At 45.4% G+C, this 15,773-nt stretch overlaps 1 protein-coding gene across 1 annotated transcript in view; it reads left to right on the top strand.

Annotated features, from left to right (window-relative positions):
- The window catches only part of LOC144754114 (E3 ubiquitin-protein ligase TRIM11-like), a 129,185-nt gene extending 113,868 nt beyond the window's left edge, over window positions 1–15,317 (top strand). Inside the window, exons 5-6 of the mRNA XM_078641680.1 lie at window positions 10,550–10,599; window positions 14,555–15,317. Of these exons, the coding sequence (XP_078497806.1) occupies window positions 10,550–10,599; window positions 14,555–15,084 (580 nt within the window). The 3' untranslated portion in view covers window positions 15,085–15,317. The remainder of the gene's footprint in view (window positions 1–10,549; window positions 10,600–14,554) is intronic.
- The last annotated feature ends 456 nt before the right edge of the window (window positions 15,318–15,773 follow it).

The raw sequence follows: 15,773 nt of genomic DNA on the forward strand, positions 1-15,773 counted from the left end.
TGAGGCATGAATATTATACCATTTCATAGAAAAGCATATTACACATATACAACATTCGTGCACCATAGGAATCACTAGTCACCATTCACATTTCACAAGCACATCTCAGGCATAAACGTAACTGCTCATAGAGTGCACACATTACCACAACAGCATAAGCACATTAGGTACAGACAGCATTACTGCACACCCAGGTGCCCCTTTCTGACAAATGCACGTTATGAGCCCCCACAGCACATCATAATGTCAGGGCACGCATATATGGTCATTAGAGTGAGGCATTTGCAATGAGATCACCTCAGCGGAGCACCTCAGGACACAACGCAGCCTTGTACCCACTATGTAATGATTTTTACCACACACAGCATGGAACACCAAGGCCTCCGACCTCACAGCAACGGGAGCTCAATACAAAAAAGCTCAACCCCAATCACCATTCCTTGGAGGCTGTCAGGCGTCCTCTGCCTAACTTCCTAGTGACACCTCGTGGCCTGAGATACGGAGTGAAGTCTCTGTCGGGCTTGGAATCTTCGATCCTCCTCCTGGCGTAATACTGCGGGGTAGACTCCTGGCGTTACTCATCATGCTGCCGCACTCTTGTGGCCCGACAGCTAATGTGAGCCCATAAGGCTCAGCTTTCTCTTGCTGTCGGGCCCCGCCCACAACCAGGCAACAGCCGCCTGGCTTCCGGCAGTGGCGCAAATATGTCTGGCACCAAGAAAAAGGAAATGTGAAGCGCTCCACATGCTCCACGGCAGCGGGGGCCCACTCCTCTCCACAACCACAGTGGGAGATGATCCGCCACTCTTGCCGCAGTGCAATTGCTCTCTCTGACTCCACAACGGCATACTTCAGCAGGAGCCCGTATGATGGGCTCGAACTCACAGAGTGCAGAAATCTTGGAGCGCTCGCCGCGCTGCTTCAAACTAACCAAAGGCAAGCCACTCAGTCCTGGGGGACTCCTGAGGCTACCCACCACCAGGCACAGTCAGGCCAGCACAAAGGGGTCTAAAACTCAGGGGCAGTCCTCTCCCCAGCCCAAAGTCACACGGGGCAGAGCTGGGCATGCCAGCTCACAGGGCCCTCCAGCAGAGGGGTAATCCTTTGTGGCGGTTTCTCCTGGTGCCCAGCAGTCCTCCGGTAAGCACCAGTTCAGTGTGTACAACCAAACATGGTGTCACTGCCCCAATATTTACACCACATAAATACTGACACATTTATACCACATCAATGGAGTCTTGTATATGCACCTCTCCCATTCTGACGTCAACTGTATGACTAAAAACGGGGTGCCCACAGAAAGCACTCAACCACTCATGATTAACTCAGGGAGGGAGGCGTCCATTACAACATAGGCATCACATAAAGTCTTTGGGGCATTTTACCAAGGGGCCTTTCCGTGATTTGACACCCGCTTTGCATCGCATCGTTAATGAAATGCAAAGTAAACGTGCCTCAATAGGCTGCATGGGGAAATATCGCGAAGGCAGCTTTACGATATTTACAACAATGCTCCGGCCGGTGTAGCGATAAACCAAATCGCACTAACCGGGCATTAACGCTGGATTTTATTGTCTGCTAAAATCCAGTGTTAGGCATACTTTGCATGGGAGGTGGAATGTGGGGTTACGACCACAGGGTCGTATCAGCAAGGTAATTGCTGTTTTTCCAGCGATGTTGGGAGATTTCCCTGCTACCGCTGGAATTTTCATTGCCAATGCGCTAAGTGTTGTAAATACAGCGCTAGCTTGGCGATGAATTCCAGCAATAGAGAAACTCGCGCCAGGCACGGCCAGCAAAAATTATCGCTGGAGCTTGTTAATATGCCCCTTTGTTGTTCCCCCTTTCACAGGGCTCTGTGAGCAGTCCAGACCAGTTCTGGGGGTACGTACATACAAAACATCTCTTATGTTAGTATAGACCCTAGCCCCAGACACACCACGGGGGGCAAAGCCAGCATCGGGGAAGGCAGGCACAGTCCTATTCAGGTCCATGTGTTACTCCTCCCACTACTCCAAATGCAGATCGGGTCTATTCAGCCTAGCTCTGACTCGCCCAGGCCCTCTTGAGCCACTGCACCTCCCCAGTCCCTATCACTCCAGACATGCATTACACAACAGGCAGGCACCAAGACACACAGAAATGCCCTTTCCTAAAAGTGGCATTTCTAACATAGTGATAACAAATCTGCAAACACCACTACGCAGCATACCAAACTTGATCACACCACCCCTCTCATAGCATTCATTACCACTGAAACACATATCAGGGAATCCCCAATGCATGCCAATGAGAGGGCAGCTTCACAGTAGTGAGAAACCAAAATGGCTGTTTGTCCCTACCGGGATATGCCACACAGTTAAGGCACATGTCCTACCTTTTACCTAGATTGCACCCTGCACATAGGGCTAGCTAGGGCCTACCTTAGGGGCGACTGATATGTAGTAAAAGGGGAGTCACAGCGTGGCAACCATTTAATGTGCCACAATAAACAGTAAACTGCGCACGCAGGCCCTGCAATGACAGAGACCCGAGACAGGTTTGAAAGGCTACTTTCGTGTGTGACGCAATCAACGCAGCAAGCCCACCAGTAGCATTTAATTTATGGGCCTGGGTATATGAGATACCACTTTACAAGGGTCTGATAGGTAAATTAAATACGCCAAACATGTGTAGATTATTCTTACCAAGATTACCATAGAGAGCACATGCACTTTAGCACTGAACAGCAGTGATAAAGTGCCCAGAGTATTAAAACTACCATTACCATGTCAGAAAAAATACTAGGAGTAAGTAACTCTTCGTCGGAGGTGGCGTGCTTAAGATCTATATAATTCTGTCTGTCAGATTTCAGTGCTACATTCAGTTGAGATGCAATACCTTTTGTTCACCCAGGGTCCAGTATCACTTGAAGCACCCGAGATTCTCCTGGTTCTTCCTGGGAATGACCTCCAAATGTCTTGGGCCGTGTGCAAGATGCTGGGGTATTGTAAAAACTGTCCCTCTCCTGTCCCAAAAACTGTCCCTCTCCTATCTATTTCCTCCTGCAACATGAAGATTCTGTTTAGGAAGAGGTCTCCAGCCCTCCGGCAGCCCCCAGTCAGCCAATCCGAGACATCAATGGAGTCTCGTATATGCACAAAAGGGCGCAACCACCAGATTGGAAGGAGATTGGCATATGGTGCCCGAATTATCACCTCTCCATGCTGACGTCATCTGTATGTCTAAAAACGGGGTGCCCACCGAAAGCACTCGACCACTCATGAGTAACTCAGGGAGGGAGGCGTCCATTACAACGTAGGCATCACATCGTAATGCCTTTACAATGCAACTTTTACAACGCAGGTGCCTTTACATCGCATCTCATTACAACACAGGTGCCTTTACAACGCATGCCATTACAACGCATGCCATAACAACGCATTGTAAGGTTAGTAAGGGAGAATTTTAGGGTGGGAATGGGTTCTGGGGTAGCAAGGGTAATATTATGTTTTAGGGTGGGTATGGGGTTTGGTGTGTCAGGATTATTTTTAGAGTTCAAGGTGTATTTTGTTTTTTGGGGTGCAAAGGTTATTTTTCGGGATCAGGGTGTGTTTGAGTTTTGGGGTGCAAGGGTTAGTTTTAGGGTTCAGGGTGTGTTTGGGTTTTAGGGTTGCACGCACTGGAGTGGGAATAGTAATTTTTAACCCTCCGCTATCACAAACATTCCCCTACTGTTGCACTCACTGGTGTGGGAACAGTAATTTTTACCCCTCCAATATCCAGCACTTTCCATACTGTTGCAATAAAAGTATGCGTTGTAATGGTATGCGTTGTACGTCATATATTCATATATTCCTCAGAGAGGTCAGCTACTTCAACGGAGCCTGATAGGAGTATCTTTTCCCAGTTGGGGCTTCTTTGCACCACATTGCGATCGGCCGGCCAGATGGTATTATTTAAGGTCCTGAAGACCAAGGCCTCCCTGGCTGGGGTTCAATTTAAGGATTTCAAACAAACTCTACTTCTCTTACTTGCCTATACGAGGGTCACCAATAGGCTATCGATACACTGAAACAGCGAGGGTGGTAATTCCCAGAATGAATTCTGCAGGGTACATAGGCAGCGTAGCAGTTATACTATATTACTCAACGACACTCTGTCCGTAACTGGCAGTGGGAGAGTAGTCCAAAATTGTACTGAGGCAGTGAGTCCGGTCCTTATTCTGCCAATATTCAAATCATATTGCTGTTCTTGTTCTTGAGTCACTTGCATTCCCACATAATGAAAGCTCATTGTCTCCCACTTCAGTCCCACCTGCTGGAGTTTGTCAGCTAACACCGCCAAGGGGAAGAACACTGTCTTTCGTTTATTTACACAGATCCCTGAAACGTCTTCAATCTGCGTCAGCAGCCAATGGAGGCAAGGCACCATTTACTCCGGGTTCATCGCATAGATCAACGCGTTGTCTGCGAATAGGGACACAATATGTACCGTATCCACCACACTCAGGCCCCTTTCACACATTTCAGCCCTTGGGTAGATTGTGAGTGGCACCCCAGGTGGAAAGGTTTCCATGCTGGGGAGGGGAACTAAGTTTATCTTTAAGTCACGTGGGGGTTCCAGGAGAGCCCTAAATTGGTGCCAAGTCTTCATAGTAATCTATCCCAATAAAAATTTTCCTTAAGGATTCCCACACCTTCAGGGCTGTTAAGAGTACCTTTAGCCTACCTTTTTTAAAAACTTTGGGTCCCCCAAACTTAAACAAAAAACGTTTTCAGGCCTAAATGCTTCAACATAGCTCTATACAATTGACCCATGTAAGAATGAACTAGCTCACCAGCCAAGAGCGGGGAATTCTAGAACTGGAAAACCTAACAATAGGCGTGAAAATCCAGAAGAGCCAGGCCCCCTTGCGTCAGTCGCCCTCGGAGCTTTTTTCATGAGATCCTGGCTCCCCTGGATGCCCATATGAAGCTGCCGACCCTTCCTTGCTTCAGTCTCCTCCTGAGCTTCTTTTGTGAGATCCTGGCTCCCCTGGACGCCCATATAAAGCTGCCGACCCTCCCTTGCTTCAGTCTCCTCCTTCTTTTATGACATCCAAGCTCCCCTGCTCCCCTGGACGCCCATATAAAGCTGCTGACCATTTCCTTGCATTTCTGCAAAAGCTTGTTGGGGAAAGGAAGTGGTTTAGTGTGAAACAAGAAGATCACCTTGGGAAGATCCAGCAGCTTAATGAAGTTCACCCTCCCACAGATACCGATCGGTAGATTTTGCCACCATCTTTTAAGGAGAGCATCTATATCACGGTGTTGCTTGAAGATGAAATACCTTTGAAAAACAAGAGACAAGAGACGTTTGGCAAAATATGAACAGTTCTTTTAATTAAACATAGAGGCCGGGAGAACAGTACAGGCAAAGGGTCTGAGGACTGTCTCAAATTACAATCGATCTGTAGCGTTCTTATATACAGTTCATTATAGACAATACAATTCTTCTGGCAATAGTTGTATGGTGAGGAATGTAAGTTGCTGCCTCTAGAGTCATAAATTCATTTTAATGGATTATCCAGGTGGGCCTCGACCTTGCATGGACAAAATGCTGCAAGTGGTTAAAGTGTCCAGATGTTTGGCATGGGGAGCACGTGATCACTGCGTGTGCTGTGATCGGATATGCTCTATGTTCCTAACTCACGTGGCATCTGACTTAATGCTGTTTTTGGAGTGCGCGTACCCCCTCCAGCCATGCGTGCTTTATTGGGGCCAATTTCCCTTAACCATTGTAGTGTCTCTTCACTAATCTGTAGGATTGATCTCGAGTTTCCCGTCCATGCATTTGTCTGCCGGCTACGTGCCACCCCACCTGTGGCCTGTCAGTCAGTATCCTTGGGCCTCGGTCTCATTGCTTGCCAGGCTAAGTATTTAAGAGTCGGGGTTGATGTGACGTTCACAACGGGTGAATTTGTGAATAAGGACGAGATCTTGTTCACATAAATGAATGTATCATTTGTCATATCATCATCGATTTTTTCCTAATTAACAATGGGATGCCTTAGTTAAGTTTACTCTCGGTATTTCCTCCAAACTATTGAGTTACGATGATCCCTAGATTCCTAATCTGTTTTGAAGCCCTAACTTCTCTTTAGCCCATGTCATAATCTCTTATTCCTCTTGTTGAATAGATATCCTGACAGACTCACAAAATCTCTGGCATGCATCTCAAGCTGTGGAACCGAGAGCTCTGGGTTCGATGTATACAGAACTATGTCATCAGCAGACAGTGCTATTCTGGTTAGCAACCCTACAGTTTTGAAGGAAAGAATGGTCTAATCCTGCTGAATCATCTGGGAAAAGGTCTCTATATATACACAGAATAGAATTGGCGACAAAGGACACCGCTGCCTAGTTCCCCTGGATAACTGAAACAAAGCTGTAAGTTCGCCATCCAAAATCTTAGCTGCCAGCACCTTGTGTAGCATTTGCACAACTCTGGTAACATTGCTGCTGAAACCATAACTCTGCAATACCTCTCAAAGATAGAACCAATTAACGCTATGAAATTCTTTAGCAGCATCAATTCTTGCATTGTCAACAGGGGATTAGAGGCCTCGGCCATATCATTTTCACCGATATGTCAATGGGTTAATTCATACAGCATCCTTCCAGGCACAAAACACTTTTGATCGAAATGGATCAATTTTGGAAGGACACCTGATAACCTCTTAGCCAAGATTCCTGTGATCATTTTGTAAACACAGTTCAACTAAGATATAGGTCTATAGGAATCTGCTAACCTAGCATCTTTACCCAGTTTAAGGATCATAACTACAGTTGCCTCATATTAGGAAAGTGAAATCGAACAGCCTTCAGAGAGATCTTATTAAAATAAGATACCCAGAAAGAGACCAAAGAGTTTAACAATTTGTATAGAATTCAGATGGGATCCCATCTGGGCCTGCTGCTTTCCCTTTACTGAGCCTCCTAACCTGTCTCCGTATCTCTCCTTCTGTGATCCCCTCTGGGCCTGCTGCTTTCCCGTGACTGAGCCTCCTAACCTGTTCCCTTATCTCTCTGTCTGTGATCCTTCCCGTACGGCCTAAAATCTGCTGTTCCGTAAGACGTGGGCGTTTTTGTTTTGCAACCAGTTTTTCATTACTAAGCGGTCTGGGTTCAAATCTTCCTTTTATAACCCACTAAGGCTCTTCAATGTCTTTGCTGTAGAGAATGATGACATGGTTTACACTGGCAGGGATTGGATGCGAGAATGTTGTGTTGTGGGCACGGGCAGGAATACATGTGGACCTCAGGTAAGAAGGTATTTATTATCTACCTGTGGTCGCCAGTAGATAGTTATAGTTAGGACCTAGTTTCCATAGAAAAGCGTTTTTTCTTTTCCCAATATTTTTTGAGACGGTTGACAAATCTTCGCGAAATTTTAAAAACTAGTGTGGCGCTCTGTTCAGCTCCTGTCTTGAAAGTTTCGGGGTGATTCGCCAAGCGGGGACCAAGAAAAAAGGGGGGTCCCAAAACATGTTTTCTCCATCTTATTTTCCATAGGAAACTTTGGACACGGCTACAGCTCGAACTGCTGAACGGAATTACACCAAATTTTGCAAAAAGGTAGCCCTTGGTTCAGAAAGAGTCCTTTTTGTTAAATGGTGTAAATCCTTTCAGTAGTTCCTACGCAATTCAAAAAGTAGAGGGTGGAAAATCAGTTTCCCATAGGAAACTTTAGACATGGCTACAGCTCGAACTGCTGAACGGAATTACACCAAATTCGGCAAAAAGGTAGTGCTTGGCTCAGAATGTGTCCTTTTTTTTAAATGGTGTAAATCCGTTCACTAGTTTCTGAGACAATAAAAAAATAAAAGTTTTGATATCTAGAGGCACTGTGGATCTGCAGACCCTCCCGATCACGAGCTTTATTCTAATTGGCTTTCAACACTCCAAACCAGGAAGTGTTGGCAGTCATCTTGTGACTCGATAGAACTGAGTCACAAGAAAACAGGGAAGCAAAGGTGAGAAAGAAGAAAAGGGGGCAGGATAGAAACACCCTGACCCCCTAGGCCTGCTCAGGGGGTCCCACAAGGACCCCCAGGGCCCAAAAAAGCATTTATTTTTTATTTTGGCGAAATTCGTACTGGGTCCGTGAATCCCGCCGAAATTTTAAAAAAATGAAGGGTGGGCTCCCGCGCTTCATTTAATTGAGCCCCTGCTCTTATTTTTTATTATCATCATTATTCGTAATGTAGTTGTTGTTGTTATTGTTGTCGTCGGTTGAGGTGTTGTTGTTATCGTCGGTTGTGGTGTTGATTGTCGTTGACGGTTGTGGTGTTGTTGTTATTGCATTCTACCAGCACACTCAGATCCTCACACACAAGGCCACCTACACATTTCCATCCGGGTGAATACTGGAGTAGCGTGTTACCCCTTCTCGAAGTGCTTCAGAGTGTTGTCAAGCTTAAGAAGCGCTATACAGATGTAAACACAGCTACTATACACAGATTATGTTATCGCTACTGTTAGTATCTGCAGCACAGAACCGTCCCTCGGCGCTGTGTTTCACGCTGGCGAGTGCACTTCATGTCGCTTTCACTTGATGGTGAGTTCTCGTGACTTCATGCTTCTGTACGGGACGCACGCCCCCGAGGTGCCTTAACATGTGTAACAGGAGTTAGAAATTAGCATTTCAAAAACCATAGGTTTCAGACACGTTATAGTTAGTTGGACATTTCATTCCTACAAAACCATATAAATTCCGGCGTTATAGTTAGTTCAGCTAACTATAACTCGCGCCCCCACAATGCACTGCAGATGACATCACATGTTACATCATTCATGACATGGCTGGTGACATCACTGATGACATCATCCAGTGACTGTGCGCTTCTGTAAAGTTTAAATATGCTTTATATATATAAATTCCAAGGTGTATTGAAAAATGAATGGGGTATGAGTGTCTGTATGGATGATTTTGTGGGTGTGCGAGTGACTTTGAGTGAGTGATTAAACATGTGTTACTGAATACATGGGTTAGTGACTAAACTGTGTGAATCTTTGTATCAGTGTGTTACTTGGTGTGTAAGTGTGTGCATGCGTCGGTAAGTGGCTACATGAATGTTTATATCAGTTATTGTTTGGTTACCTGAGTATTTGTATGGGTGCCTCAGTGTATGTGTGGGTGGGAAGTGTGTGACTCTGTAGAGATGTGTGAGTGGTTAATTTACTGGGTGTATGGGTTCAAGACTGTATAAGGAAACAGCTGTATGGGTGGGTGAGTGAGCTTGTTGGTGTGTTGGTGAGTGAATGGATATCTTAGTGGTAAATGTGCAAGTAACTATATATTTAAAAGACAGTATATTTCAGTAATGGTGTGTTTAACCACATGACTGCTAAGGCAATTCCCCTCCTGTGCTGCATATGCATGATCCCCATTGTTCATGACAAGCTCAGCTCGTCATAAGCACACGACCAGTGTACTGCATGACGAGCTGAGCTCGTCATGAGCAGCGAAGGAGTTAAATAAGTATATGTGAGAGTAAGTGATTGTGACAGGGGCTTTATGGATGAATGTGTACTTGTATGAGTGATTGTAGAAGAGAGTAAGTATGGATTAGTTTCTGTAGGAATAAGTGAGTTGGTGTGTATTTAATTTAAGGTGAGTAAATGGGAGTGTGATTGATTCTTTGCATGACTGACTAGATGTGTGAGTAACTCTGGATGAGTGGTGATGTGTGAGCGTCTGTGTAGCTGTATGAGTGCGTATCATAGTATTGTATTGATGAGTGACTGCATGTATGAGTGACTGTATAGGTGAATGACTGGATGTGTGTGTAGACCTGTAAATCAGTCAGTGTGTATGTAGTAACAGGTATTGGTGTGTGTACGGTTTCGAAAATGGTAGTGTATATTTTAGAGTGGGTGTATGAAAGGTTCCATTAGGGTGTTTGGAGATGTATCAGATTTTCACATGGATCACATCAGTGATATCATTTGAGATGTCATCAGTGATGTCATCAATGATGTAACTGACCATGTCATGAATGATGTAATATGTGATGTCATCAGCAGTGCATTGCAGGGGCGCGAGGTATAGTTAGCTGAACTAACTATAACACCGGAATTTCTATAGTTTTGTATGAATGAACTGTCCAACTAACTATAAAGTGCCTGAAACCTATGGTTTTTTTCTGTGAATTTGTAAGTATATACACGAGACTCCACCAGGAGCCGTTGCAACCTGTTAGTCAGCCCCCCTTTCACTGATCCAACGGATGTTCCTAGAAGACCCACGCTAAAGCACTCCGTGGCCTCACAAGAAGCGCACTGGTCTCACTGAGCTATCTGCCTTCGAACACCCACTTCCTATCATAAGATATTGAAGGTACTTTTGGATATCGTTAGAGCTTTGACTGTAGTGTATGAACAGTAACTCACACTGAGCTCTAGTCCGCAGGTGCTGCTCTTAATACTGAATCTTATTTCAAATACAGGTCTTATATGATGTTCTTTCTTTGTTCCTGTAGCTATCATTGCTCTTTAATACAAAGATGATGTGTGTGTTTTTACAGGTGTAATAATGTGAAGATTCAGAGCCCAGAGGTGGTGAAGAGTTATAAAGGTAAATATAATTGCGATAATTAGCTCTGAATATTACTGTTCATGAAAATGATATGGTGTGGTGTGGTATGGTATGGTGTGGTGTGGTATGCTATGGTATGGTGTGGTGTGCTATTGAATGGTATGGTATGTATGGTATGTTATGGGATGTTATGGTGGGATGGGATCAGATAGGATAGTGTGGACTGGTATGGTATGGAATGTTATGATGGTATGGTGGGTGTACTATAGGGTGAGATCATGGTATAATACGGTATAGTGGTATGGGGTGGTTTGATATGGTGGTAATGCATGGCATGGGATGGCGTTATGGTATGCTATGGTGTGGTGTACTATGGTGTGGTATGGTGTGGTGTGTGGTGTGGTATGGTGTGGTGTGGTATGGTGTGGTGGGCTATGGTATAGTATGGTGTGGTGGGCTGTGGCATGGGGTGGTGTGGTGGGCTATGGTATGGGGTGGTGTGGTAGGGTGTGGTGTGCTCTGGTATGGTGTGGCATGCTATGGTATGGTGTGGTGTGCTATGGAATGTTATGGTATTATAGTATGTTATGGGATGTTATGGTGGGATGGGGATGGATTAGATGGGGTGGTGTGGACTGGTATGGTATGGAATGTTATAATGGTATGGTGGGTGTACTATAGGGTGAGATCATTGTATAATATGGTATAGTGGTATGGGATGGTTTGGTATGGTGGTAATGGATGGAATGGGATGGCGTTATGGTATGCTATAGTATGGTGTGTGCTATGGCGTGATGTGATGTGATGTGCTACAAAATGGTATGGTATGTATGGGATGTTATGGTAGGATGGATTGGATTGGTTGTGATGGTGTGGACTGGTATGGTATGGAATGTTATGATGGTATGGTGGGTGTACTATAGGGTGAGATCATTGTATAATATGCTATAGTCGTATGGGATGGTTTGGTATGGTCGTAATGGATGGAATGGAATGGCGATATGGTGTGGTATGGTGTGGTATGGTATGGCATTTAGTGGTAACGTGCACTCACGTCAGGGTACAGTTACTTGATTTGTCCCTAAACTTTGTCTTTTCAAGATTTTTCTAGATTTATACTTATCTCTATTCTGGATACGTACTGCCGCATTTCCTTTGTTTAAAACATTTGTCCCTAGGACATTCATGCTAAGTTTATCGGAAATTCAGATGCGGTAATTTCACACCTCACATTAATTAGTTTATTTATTTATGGGTTTTATATAGTGCCTGAATCACCCCCGAAGGGGTATCTCTGTGCTTTGAACCGTGCTGCTGGACAGGCTGACGAGCATTATTAGAACAGAGCAGTCTTAAGAAGCTTTATAAGTCGGAGATAGTCAGGACATTGTCTCAGGTAAATAGGGAGTTGATTCCGATAAAGGGGAGCGAGGTAGGAAAAGGATGTCCCACCTAACCTTGACTTCCTGATCCATGGGACCAAGAGAAGCGATTTGATTCTTGACCAGAGGGTCCTAGAAGGGACATAATGATTACGTTTCTTGGAGATGTAGAGGTGGCCATTGCTATACAAGGCCTTGTGGACGGTGCAGCAGATTTAGAATTAAACCTGCTTGCGCACTGGAAGCCAATGAAGCTGTTGAAGGAGAGGAAGGGAGACAGTTTTCTGGGGGGCATTCGAGACAAGGGGTGCTGCGGTTTTCTGAACCACCTACAATCTGCTAAGCGAGGACTCATTGGCTGAGGCCAGGCGAGCATTGAAATAGTCTAAGCGGCTCACTACCATTGTCTGAATGAGGGTTTTGCGAATGGAATGTGGGATGAAAGGACAAACTCACCGTAACAAACCCAGCACGTAGAAGCAGGAGTCGGCAGTATAAGCGGAACACTCCTTCACGGTCAAGGCCCGGTCTAGGTGAATGCCCAGGTTTTTAACAAGGGCCTTGGGGGCAGGGGGGGTGCTGAGTGCTACCGGCCACCAGTCTGGTGTCCACAGCATAGATGCCTCTCCGCAGAGCATAATCTCCGTCTTCCCTGAACAAAGGTGGTGGATTTATTAAATAAGAAGAGGAGCTGAGTGTTGTCAACAATGCAGATGAAATAGACGTAAAGCCACAGGTCCGGAGGGGTTGGCCAAGGGAGCAACATAGATGTTGAATAAGGTGGGGCTTAAACATGAGCCCTGGGGAACTCCGTTGGTCAGTTCCATTGTCTTTTACCAAAAAGGGCCTGAATTGATGGTCTGAGAACTGGAGGACAGGAAGCTTGTCATCCACTGAAGAGCAGGTTCTCTGAGTCCAATCTCCTCCAATCTCCTGAGCAGGATCTGGTGGGAGACCGTGTCGAACGATGATACTGTTATGATACTGCTAGGCTTGACAACTGCGAGTAACTCAGTTACTGCAGTATTCTGGGACAATCGAATGGAAAATTACCTCAGAATTTTGTATTTACCACACAACACATTCTATTTTCCAGAGTTTTAGCACCAACAGGGACCTAGCACATGCATCTACACGGACCCAACGCATGCATCTACAGTGAGCTAGGGCATGCACCTGAACTTACTTAATGCATGCACTCACACTAACCTAGCACAAGCATCTACCCTGGCCTAGTGCATAAACCTACACTGACCTAGTGCATACAACTACAGTAACCTAGTGCATGCACCTACACTGACCTAGCACACATCTCTACACTAACCTAGCGCATGCACCTACACTGACCTATTACACACACACAGTTGATAAGATCTTCCCTCAGTCTACACTCACACGATGCACACACAGTTTGGCCTGTCGCATCACGCACATATGCTCTCATGCCATGCACGCACACACACAACACAAGACAACAGTAGATTACTGCTGCACTGATTTCCGCAGATAATTCCTGAACGCAATGTCATTTTCTTGCTACTATTTCTGTAATTTCGGCCAAAGTGGAATGTTTCCCCTGTAATATGTGGTTGAGTGGAACTGCATGTTGTAATACTGCATGTGGTAATACTGCATGTGGTTATGCTCCACATGACAATACTGCATGTGGTAATACTGCATGTGGTAATCCTGTACGTGGTAATACTGCATGTGGTAATACTGCATGTGGTAATCCTGCATGTGGTAATACAGCATGCGGTAATACTGAATGTGATAATCCTGCATATGGTAATCCTGTACGTGGTAATATTGCATGTGGTAATACTGCATGTGGTAATACTGCATGTGATAATCCTGCATATGGTAATCCTGTACGTGGTAATATTGCATGTGGTAATCCTGCATGTGGTAATACTGCATGTGATAATCCTGCATATGGTAATCCTGTACATGGTAATATTGCAGGTGGTAATAATGCATGTGGCAATACTGCATGTGGTAATACAGCATGTGGTAATACTGCATGTGATAATCCTGCATATGGTAATCCTGTACGTGGTAATATTGCATGTGGTAATACTGCATGTGGTAATACAGCATGTGATAATCCTGCATGTGGTAATACTGCATGTGGTAATAGTGCATACGATAATCATGTGTGTGGTATTACTGCATGTGATAATAGTGCATGTGGTAATTCTGCAAGTGATAATCCTGCATGTGGTAATACTGCATGTGGTAATCATGTATTGGGTAATACTTCATGTGATAATACTGCATGTGATAATACTGCATGTGGTAATAGTGTATGTAGTAATACTGTATGTGGTAATACTGTGTCACTTGGAATACCAGTTGGGAAGAAACTTCAATTTTTTTTTCAAATTAGGAAATAGGACTCTTTGGACTGTGGCTTTTGACAGGGTGTTGGACTTCAGAGAGATATTCTGGCTCAGCCCCTGTAGTGTTTCTAAAGGGCGTTGGAGTTCAGTGAGATATTCTGGCGTGCTCCTTCCAGATGTGGTGTAAATTAATCATATGTAAAACAGAAGCAGTAATTACAGCCTTTCTTTTTGTCATTAAATCTCTAATTGTGAATCTCTTCTCTGCAGTGATGGTGACTCTGGATCCTGACACGGCTGCTCCTGGGCTCCTCCTGTCTGAGGGGGGGAGACATGTGAGAAGGGCACGCATAGCAAAGCCCCTGCCGGACACCCCCAAGAGATTCACTCACAACCCCTGTGTGCTGGGGAGGGAGGGGTTCACCTCTGGCAGACATTACTGGGAGGTGCAGCTGCTGCGGGAGTGGGATGGGTGGCATGTGGGGGTCGCAGCAGAGTCTGTGAACAGGAAGGGAGTCTTCTCATGGTCACCTGAGGGGGGACTCTGGGCTGTGCGGGGGGCGGTGGGTCAGTACTCTGCTCTCACCTCCCCTGAGACCACTATGTCCCCTCGTGAGAAGCCCCTGAAGCTGGGGGTGTATCTGGACTACGAGGGGGGGCGGCTGTCCGTGTTCAATGCTGACTCCTGGGAGCTTCTCTACTCCTTCCCGCAGGTCCCCTTCACAGAGAGGCTCTTCCCGTACTTCTGTCTTGGTCCAGGTCTCCTCGGTCTCTTTGAAGCGGCGCTGAGGCTGGTGTGAGCCCCCCACACCCCTCAACTGTCATCCACGGTTTAAACCCCAACATTCCAAAGAATCTTCTTCAATGACCCTCTCACCTGTTTCCATGACAACCAGAAGCCTTACGTGAAACTATGTGTCTCTTTTCCTTGTACATTTTTAAAACAAGGGCAGACAATAGTTGCCGTGTGAATCATGCACCAAACATCATGTAACATATGATAAAGTCTCTGCAGAATTAAACAAGCATTGGCATAGCCAGTATGTCTCGCCTTTGAAACCTTATAAATATTTAGCCAGAGCTATTGTCTTTGGCAAAGTTTCAAAGGTATGTTGTAGAGCAGTGTGGCTGCTCTGCTCCGCACTGCAAACCTGGTGTCTAGTGCAGTGACGTGGGGCAGTGGCATGGTGTGGTGTGGTGTTATACGGTGTGTGTTGGTGGGATGCATGTGGGTGGCATATGCATCTTTACAACAAAAATCGCTAAAGTTACCTTTACATTTTTATTGTCGCCTGAAAACCTCTGAGCACACAAGGACATGTTCTTTGCAGCAAACGTACATCTTAATCCTCTGCACTACTTTAGAATGAATGGAAACAGCCACTAGAACACACTCTGATCTCTCTCCCACAGACATTATTTACCAAGGCTAACTTTACATTTTCATTGTCGCCTGAAAACCCCTGAACACACAAGGACATGCTCTTTG

The sequence above is a fragment of the Lissotriton helveticus genome, chromosome 5_1 (genome assembly GCF_964261635.1).
Source record: "Lissotriton helveticus chromosome 5_1, aLisHel1.1, whole genome shotgun sequence".
NCBI classification, from domain to species: Eukaryota; Metazoa; Chordata; class Amphibia; order Caudata; family Salamandridae; genus Lissotriton; species Lissotriton helveticus.